Source organism: Solanum dulcamara, chromosome 10 (assembly GCF_947179165.1).
Source record: "Solanum dulcamara chromosome 10, daSolDulc1.2, whole genome shotgun sequence".
In the NCBI taxonomy this organism is placed as follows: domain Eukaryota; kingdom Viridiplantae; phylum Streptophyta; class Magnoliopsida; order Solanales; family Solanaceae; genus Solanum; species Solanum dulcamara.
The window spans coordinates 71,052,806-71,063,120 of NC_077246.1; the positions used below are offsets into that span (position 1 = coordinate 71,052,806).

The window sequence follows — 10,315 nt, forward strand, 5'->3', positions numbered from 1 at the left end:
AGATTTGATTAAATTAAGGAATAAATAAAAGAAAATTGGATTACGGAACTTCTTTTCCGGTCAAAGTAAGTCAAGTCAGAAGAAATTTACTTATTTGAATATTTTAGTACCAACACGCTGTCACGTTTCCTCGATCTTGTCGTGTTTGAATATTTTATCATATACTTTTTAATTTTTTAAAATTATTTTATTTTATTTGTGTTTTAAAATATATATATTTTTATATTTTCTTACTTGGAGCTGATATATTTGAGTCGAGAATCTTTCGAAACAGTCTTTCTATTTTCGTGAGGTAGTGGTAAGATCTATTATATTTTACTCTCCTCAAACCTCACTTCACTGGATATGTTGTTGTTATTATTCTATTTATTTATTATCACTCTATAATTATAATATTTGTGCTCTTGAATTTCTAAAATTATAAAATCAGATAGATAATTTGAGACGGAGGGAGTGGTACCAACATGTACTACTAATAATTGCGGATAATTACTCTCCTATATATATAAAGCTCATTGTCCGTTGGGAAAATTCACAACACAGAAAAAAAAAGTGAACTAATTAAGCTAAGTTGAGTGCAAAGAAATGAAGAACAAGATTAGAATTATGTTTGAATCCTTCATATCATGTGGAAAACCTTCTAAAGGTATGTTAAGATTATAATCTTTTAATTTCAATCTTTTTTTACTTATAGAAACATTTATATTATTTATATTGAAGAGGGAAAAGGTTTAACCAAATCGAATTTGGTGTAAGATCTCTTCATTTCTTCGAGTGTACTCTTATAATTTTTATATGTGTCCTCTTATCGATTAAATGGATTAGTTTTGATCGATTGGATCATCACATGTAAAAATTATAAGGATAAATTAGTGAAAATAGGGAGGATAAATTCATGAAAATAGAGAAATCGTGTATTGAAGGGGAGCCAAATTCGTTTAAATTTAACTTTGAAGCATTCGATTTGTCATGTAATTTACCATTTAGTCCATGAATGCTTGACACAGTTAATTTCCACTCTTTATTTTCCCTCCTTTTAATGGTTATCCAGCTTAGCTCTGACAATTTTATAGTGAAACATATTGGTGGATTCAGAAATTTTATTAAAGAGCATCAATATATATATACAGCAACAATAACCCTGTTTGATTCCACAACATGGAGTCTGAGGAGGGTAAATGTACACAGACTCCTATCAAGATAGGACGACTATTTCCGAAAGACACTCGGCTCGAGCATCAATATATATAAAATAAAAATATATAAAAAATAAGGTGAGTGAATATATATATATATATATATATATATATATATATATATATATATATATATATATAATTAAACTTTAACTTTAACTTTGTTGAACAGTATAATTTTTCGACAAACCAATATCAAATGACATTCCTTTGTATAAGATGACTCTGCCACGGTTGGAGCCCCGTAGACAAATGAAAGCTCCAAATTTACCCTTATTTACTATAATACTCCCTCTATTCACTTTTACTTATTTACTATATTATTTTGGGATGTTTAACAATATTTGTCTAATTTATAAAATCAAGAGATAATTTACACTTAGTTTTAAATTAACTTTGTCATTAATTAATAGTCATTTTTCAACTACATTTTTCAAGATATTGTATTTATTATATTCAAAGAGTGATATGGTAAATCTATCTTTTAATTTATACTTTTTTAAGAATTGTGCAAAGTCAATAGTAAACAAATATTGTTGGACGGAGGAGGGACTATATTTGAAGAACATGATCCTGGTCAATTATTATGCATTGATTTTGCTTAAATGTTAGGTGGGGTATATTTATTATGAATTAATTTGTCTTAAATGTTTGGTGGGGGTATATTTTAACCTTTTTTTTTCTCTAGAAAATTATTATGAATTGACTTGTTAGTAGTGATTCATGTAGCTATTCCTAATAACTTGTTTGAAGTTGAGAAGCAACGATAGTCATGGGGAAGAATGGTCGGTGCATATATCCTTTGCTGGAAAATTAGGTAGTATATAGAGATTAATATTAGTTATTAAGTGTGTAAATTTGATTTTGCATATTCTTAACACAACAAAGAAAAAAGTTTGTACATTATTCGTTAAATTTCTGACTCCGTCGGAGACACTAGTACTATTGTGAGACTCATTTTGATATATACTTTCTTCAAATTTGTCTGAACCAGGAAATGACAAAGACGAAAAACCAGTTTCTCTAGATGAATCTACAAGAAATGCACAAGGACAAGGAAAAGGACATCAAGATGAACCAAAATATTATGCACAAAGCCAAGGACTACTAGTGAAAGATGAACCAAACAATGCACAATTAGGGAAAATGGTGAAAAATGAAGTGGAAAATCCAAAAATAGAACAAGTGGAAAGGGTGTTTGTAATGAAATCTAGAGTACATATAACCACATACAGAAAAATAGGAACAACTTCACGACAAGCAAAACGTTCACGCCAACGATCACCTCCTAAATTTAAGACCGGTAGCATGGATATTATGTGATGTTACATATTATTCCATAATATATCGTATTATATTATATTTTTGTTGTACTATACATATCATTGTGAAGAATACTACATTTGGAGATATATTGTATCGTTTCAAGATGCCGTTGTTATATAATTTTAGACATAATCAATTTTAAAGGATAAATATATATGCGAGGAAAGTTGGGTACGATGTAGAACTATCATAAAAAAGTACGGTAATAAAAAAAATAAGGTAACAATGCGATCACCAAATTTATTGTTATGTAAAATGCGATTTTTTTCATTGTTATATAATGATAAATTTAACAATATAAGATAATAAAATTCATTTAACAATCAAAATAAATATAATATTTAAACTACAGTTACAAAATAATATAATTAGGTAATAACCATCCGAACAAGATGTAATTATTTTTTCTTATCTCCTATTTGCTTGGTAAAAAGTATCTGTCTGGTCATTCTTTTATCATAGTGAGGTAGATAATAGGTGAATGGATATATAAAAGAATTAAAAATGTAAAGAACATGTGATTAGTTGTTTGAAAGAAATTATAACCACTATCTTGTCTTTATAGCCACAAACATGACAAATAATTTAATCAAAGGCTACATACAAGAGTCCTAAATAAAATATGCTTGCTTAATATCACAACATACCAAACAAAATATCAATAATATATAAAATTAATACATACATTATTTTTTCTAATGTATTCTATCAAATATATTAGGAAATAATAATATAGATATATATGTCTTCAAGTTCTTGAAAACATGAAGGGTTCATATTTGGGAGAGAATATATTCTATCCAATTTTTTTAGATAATAATTAATTAAGTTCACATGGATAATTTGCAATTGAATTTAAAAGAATATTAATTAGGTGTGAGACTCCACTTCCCATCAACAGTCCAATCTTAAGAAAAATAATACTCTGATGGTCTATTTTTATTCGTCCATTCTATTCAAAATGAATGTTCACATTTAAAAAATTAAAAAATAATTTGTTAGTTTTTATAATTTACTCTTATTCTTAATTATAATCATTTTCAATACATTATCCAAAATATTGAATTTATTACTTTATATTTAAACGTAATATAATAAATTTATTTAAAAAATATTAAATTAAATATAAACAAATAAAAATAAAATGGATGGAGTAATAATAGTGAACTACTCTCTTATTGGAGAGAGAGAAACGTAATTAGTACGTGAATAGTAACAATAGCTGCCACGTCTCAAAATTAATAATTGCTCACATGGTTCTGAAGCTCTATTTTAATATAAAAATTAATTAATCATGTACATTTCAACATTTAATCTCCTATAAAGCTCATTTAAATCTGATGGAACTTAGAAACAATAACTAGAAATTAAAAAAAGGAAAAAAATGGCTAATTTCTTCACAGATAAAAAGAACAAGATTCAAGATCTGTTTGTATATATTGTTTCGTGTGGAAAATCTTCTAAAGGCAAGACTTGAAAACTATACAACAAAAACAACAACCCAGTGAAATCCCACATCGTGGGGTCTGGGGAGGGTAGAGTGTACGCAGACCTGACTCCTATCAATGTAGGACGGCTGTTTCCGAAAGACCCTCGGCTCAATAAAAGCATAGAAAAATGTCAGACAAGAATATTAGAGTAAATAAGTAGATGACGAAAACGGTCCAAACAATAGTATAATCAAAGCACAAAAAAAATAGTAGATATTATTATTGGATAATAACATAAATACCATAAATAACATACATCAGAGTACAAGAAATCATAGTGCGTTAATACGCCTACGAATAAGGGAGAATAAAACCACTATGTACTAGCCTTCTACCCTAATGTGTGTCCTTCACACCCTCCTATCTAGGGTCTTCACACCCTCCTATCTAGGGTCATGTCCTTGGTAAGTCGTAATTTAATCATAACTTTTACTTTTGTATTTATCAAATCTGTTTTTAAAAACATCATTTTGTACTGTATTTCGAAAATCATCTCTCCATCGTACGCAACTTTGGAATAAGGTCTACGGGTTTATGTACATTTCTACTAAATATTAGCAAGTTAAGTGACCTTTTAAGAAATTTATCCTTTAAGTATATATTTACAAGTATTAAATTTTGAACCAGTAATTCAAATTATCATGGTAGAAGAGTGAATCCAGGATTTAAAGTTTATGAGTTTTTATAACAATCTTACATTGATATATAATAATAATTGAGTCTCAATCAAATATTTATAGATATTTAATAAACATACATATTTTAGATAAAAGCTACTGAGTTCGCATGAACTTGTAGATGATAATACTCTCTTTATCTGAACCCACTAATACGAAATGATTGATAAATCATATTTTTACTTGTCAATGCATAAAACTTAAACTCATGTTTAATTTTTTGTCAGAACCAGGAAATGATCAGCAAGAGTATGCACCAATAGTACCAATAACAGGTGATCACATCAACAAAAAATTGAAATTAACTATGAATTTTGTTATTAAACTGCTCATAGCTAACATAAATTTCTTATAATACATCACTAATCCGTCGCTAATTCCTATTTTCTTTTAGCAGTTGATGAACCAGGAAATACACAAGACAATAATGGACCAATACTACCAATAAGTGATGAACAAGGACAAGCACATCATGAGGACCAGCAAGACTTTGCAATTTTTCCACCAGGAGATGAAAGGAACAATTTAATATATGTACAAAATTGAGACTAAAAGCAAAATTTTCAAAACTTCCAGGACCAAGCAAAAATAATATTTGTAATACAAAAAATGTAGAAATCCCAAAGTTACTGATTTAATTTGAAGAATGTATAATATCTAGCATGTGGGGTTGTGTTAGTTATTTAATTTTTGTCCTTTTGTTATGTTTACTTTTGTATTTGCTTCATTGCAAAAAGGTCTTCGATCCAAAAAGGTCAGTCTGTTTTAGTCCATTTAGCTCTGTAGTCCATTACTACACCAACTCATTTTGACACCTCTATCTACCAATGATTCATTTGTCTGTTGTATTTCTTTCTGACAAATCACATATGGATGACAATAATCAAATGATTATACGATGCATTTCTGTTGTGCCGTTAGACATTTTTTTGTTGTTGAAATAAACCAAATAAATACAAGGAACAATAAACAATATGTAAGAATTCATGAGAGGAATTAAACTTTGGGTCCTTTTTCAAAAATTTTGATTTGGTACTTTGGTAGTTCGTTCTTTGATATTTTTGATTGTGTATAAGGATTAAAGGATAATCACAAATAAACTCTTTCTACATATATAGGTCTCCCAAAAGTAATGGAAGCGGCAAAGATTTCCTCGAGCTAGGCAAAGATTGGCCCTCGAGTAGCTTGACTGCAAGACTCATACGTCGATTTTAGTGATAAAGTGAAAGGGCCGCCGCTCAATAAATAAAAGCTACATTAAAAATAACAAATAGATATTTCTTAAGAACTCACATCAATGGAAAGGTTTAATTTGACACTTCAATGTCAGCTGGTTTAATTTGATTTGTGCAAATTTAACTCAACATGTATATTTGACACCTCTAACTAGATATCTTCAATTTTGTCAGTAAAAATTCAAATAAATGACCTCAACTAGTTTGGTACTAAGACTTTATCATTGTTAATTTTTTCATTTTGTCAGATCCTCAAGGACCAATAGAAATTACAAATGTACCAGGAAGGGTGGTGGTTCTTGATGTGCCACCACCAGGAGATTTACAAGGACAAGGTTTATTTGTACTTGAAGATGAACAAGATAATGCACAAGAAGGAGGGATCCATGATACAATAGCAAAACTTCAACAGCTCCAGACAAACGTGCGCCACCTCGTCCTAAAACTGGTTAAACTTATAATACAGTCAGATTTTTCTATAACATTTTGCTATAACAATTAAAAAATTATCTAAATAAATGATGTCATTATAAAAGGATTTGATATACTAGCTTTGCAAATTCTAAAAATCATCTCGTTGACATAATATTGAAATAGATTTTGAATTTTTTTCCCTTTTTTTTATTTTGGTCTAGTTATGTAATTATTGATTAAGTATATTGTTGATAGTAGTACCACAACTAATATTATTGTTGATAGTAGTACCACAACTAATATTTTGCTATGCATTGATTTTATTAGTTTGTCCCTAATTATAGACAAATTTAGTTAATAGGCGAAAATAGAGGGATATTTTTTTATCCCTTTTCCTAAATTAAAAACATAATCTAGTTTAAAGTAATTTCTTTTTCTGCTTAAAAACTTTGTGCTTAATTAAAAAATGCTACACAAGTTGAGACAGAGAAATATCAAAATATTTGGCAGGCCAAACAAGCTCTTATATTAGCCTTTCAAAGGTAGTAAAGGACTATTTCTTCTTCTTAGCACTTTTTTTTTTCTCAGAAAGAATCAATAGATGATAAGTGTACAATTGATCATGTGATCTATGTACTGTTTTGGAATATTTCTGAACAAATTTTCACCTAAGTTAGTCATGATCATCAAAGTATAAAAGAATATTGTATTTCAAAATTCTTTTCTTTTTTCTTGTTCATGTACAACACATCTTTTGAAGATTTTATTTCATCCTCAGATCCAGAAATGTGCCATATATATCTTCTAGAAACTAAAAAAATAAAAAGATACCCCTTCCGTTTCAATTTATTTGTGTTATAACTTTCATTTTTAGTCCGTTTAAAAAAATGTCCCTTTCTTTTTAGTTTCGACAACTCTTTAAATTCAGCTTTCACATGACATATTTGGTACATTCTACATATCTTTAGCTTAAGACCACAAGATTCAAAAAATTTTAATTTCTCTTCGTGTCAAATCAAAATCAAACAAATAAATTGAAACAGAGAGAGTACACTAATTGTTGAAGATACATCTAAGGAACAAGTTGAACGACATGGTCCAACTGATAGGAGTCCTGACGACTGTCAAAGACCTACTAAAAGAGTTAAGTTATAGTAGGACTCATTGTTGGATAAGTTAGAGTCAGATTATGACTAAGCTACTGCTATGAACGTGTAGTAGTTAATTTATAATTAATTTCATTGTATTTGTGTTGTAATATAACTCTAGGTTTAGTTAGCCTATTACTATACAACTCACTCCTATATAAAAGAAACTTGTACTCATTTATTATCATCAATACATGTAATGACCCATTTGGTCATTTTAAGAATGAGTCATCTCTCTTCCACAAAATACTCTCTCCGCAAAAATTTAAATTAGAAATTTGGACTATTCGATAACCATGGTTATTTAATGGAGGGGTGAAATCAGATAACTCATGTAATTAATGGACTGAAGTGATGATATATTTAACATCCTGTACCACTTATCCCATATTTATTAAATTAGAGTTAGTAGGTTTATATCACTTTTAGTAATTAATTAATTAGAAAAGAGAAGAAAAAGAGAAAAGGAACACAGCGGAAAAAAGAAGAAGAAAAAAAAAAAACCTACCTGCACGTCGAAGCGGCAACACCTTCAGGTAATGGCTTCAAGATTATCTTATTTCCTTTCATATTGATTGTTGAGTGGGTGTAGTTTAATTATTATTTCATGATGTTGAAAGCATTAGTTAACAATAGTTTATTATTCACAGTGAATACCAAAGTTTTCCAAACCACGGGTAAAAGAAAAAAAAAATTCCATTAATGGTAATGATTTGTAGGGTAGGTTTTGGATTAGAAAAGAATAAAGAAATCAAATTATTTATTAGAAATTCTTGATTGCTGCAACATGCACTTTTGAGGGCATTATATGTTAGTGATTGGTTAGGAGAACCAATGGCAGATCATTATAAATTATGATGCAATATGGAAAGAAACCGAAAATTGTGAAAGATTTACTATTTGGTTTAAATTTTCCTTTGGCTTCTGTCAAGATTTTTGCAGCTATTGAATATTAGGTGTATTATATTATATGAATATCATTAGATTTATTCTATTTGGAGGGATTAAGATATAACCCTAGACTTGAAATTGGAAAAAATATGAGAGTGAGATGTTATTTGACTTCAACATTAGGAACTTGATTACAGATTTGAGTCTAGGCTAGATATATGGTAATATAGGTGTTTTTAGTTCCAAAATCTTATTGTGATTATTTATTTGACTAGATTACATTGATTTGGAGGCTCAACGAAAAGGGAAGGCCCAAGTCTCGGAGTGATTTCTTGATTAATTAAGGCAAGTGAATTTCTAAGCCTCAGTTTAAGCTTATAGATGCTTGTATTTCCGTGTCATGTATTCTAGGGAGTAATGAGAATTGGACTGGGTTATTGACTGTATGATTAGCCTTAAAAATGGAGATGAGGGGTATAAAATGATGATCTAATGACATGTATTGGTGGAATTGATATGTTGTGATTATGAGTTTATTTTGGACATATGAAATGATTATGTTGGTGTGAGACAAGAAGAATTATTGTTGTTGTCATTTTATTATCGTGAATTATATGAACATGAATTGATTGCATTGGTTCTGATATATTGTGTTGAAACTGGAAATGATATGAAATAAAGGGGTCGGGCCACACGCTCCGTGGCAAGATATATATATTGAGGGGACGGGCCACACGTTTCGTGGCAGGTTACATGGACAGAAATGTCCCCCATGAGTTCCGGACTGTGATTCAGCGGATGTGTACCGATAGGACAGGCATGCATCATTTCATTGCACTGCATTGCACTTCTGATATTTGTGAATTTTTGTTTACCCTCATATTGCTCTGTGTGTGCTGAACTTGACTTGGTATGATTCATTGACGAGACTATTGATGAGTATTTGTGGACTGTATTATTGTTGTTATTGTACAAGTGTAGAGTTGGGCTGATTTTATGCAGGCTGTAGTTAAGGAGGTTCGGTTGGGAGGACAGGAGTACTTGCATCTATTAAGTTTTGCTTAGTTTTAGTTATCCACTTGCTGAGTACCGTGTTGTTTGGTACTCACCCTTTGCTTCCACACTTGTGTAGGTTGTGAGCCCAGACCTGCTTGATCTTCTAGCATTTTCTACTACATCCGAGGCTATCATTCCGAGTGTCGAGGTAGCTGTTACATCTATCTAGCGGACACCTTTTGCTCTTTTCTTATGTTTTAGTCCTATTCTAGAGACAAAGACATTGTGACTGTATTTCTTTTCGTACTTCGATAATAAATTAGTGGCTTGTACACGTGACAACCAATCTTGGGGGATGTTGAGTTTCTTTTACGTGTTTTCGTTTAAGTTAAATTTTGATTCTTTTCTTTTCTTCCGCATCTATTTTTCGTTGGGTATTAGGCTGCCTTATCTCGGTGGATTGAGATGAGTGCCATCACATCCGAATTCGGATCGTGACAATACAATCCTTGATTTCTCTCATTCTTTTATTGAAAATTCTACACTAATGATCTTTGGAGTTAGTAAAGGAGAAATTTTGATAGAAACAACAATTCATGTACTACATTCTCTCTGTGGTACGGATCGTATAAATGCGGACATGATTTAAACATTCAATGAGGATATATTCTTTAAAGATTTCAATTTCTTTTCTCAAATTAAAAGTAAGATTCTATTAAAAAAGACCACTCCAAGTGGATATATGTAGATTTCTTTTTTCCTTTAGAAAGATACATTATTTTCAAGAGGGCATACTATTATTACTATGTACACTGGAAATGCATAACATTAATATTCTGAGAACATTTTAAAGGTAGATAAAGCATGCATGCCCTTATCATACTAGTGATCATGAAAAATCTAGATATATCCAACTTGTTCTAATTAGAAATTTTTCACCTT

The 10,315-nt window shown here is 30.0% G+C and overlaps 1 protein-coding gene across 1 annotated transcript; it reads left to right on the forward strand.

Annotated features, from left to right (window-relative positions):
- The first annotated feature begins 518 nt into the window (after positions 1 to 518).
- On the forward strand, positions 519 to 2,556 carry LOC129870712 (uncharacterized). Its single transcript, XM_055945558.1, has 2 exons — positions 519 to 646; positions 2,191 to 2,556. Exons 1-2 carry the CDS (start codon positions 586 to 588, stop codon positions 2,517 to 2,519), a joined length of 390 nt encoding a protein of 129 aa, XP_055801533.1. The 5' UTR covers positions 519 to 585; the 3' UTR covers positions 2,520 to 2,556.
- Positions 2,557 to 10,315: the final 7,759 nt, after the last annotated feature.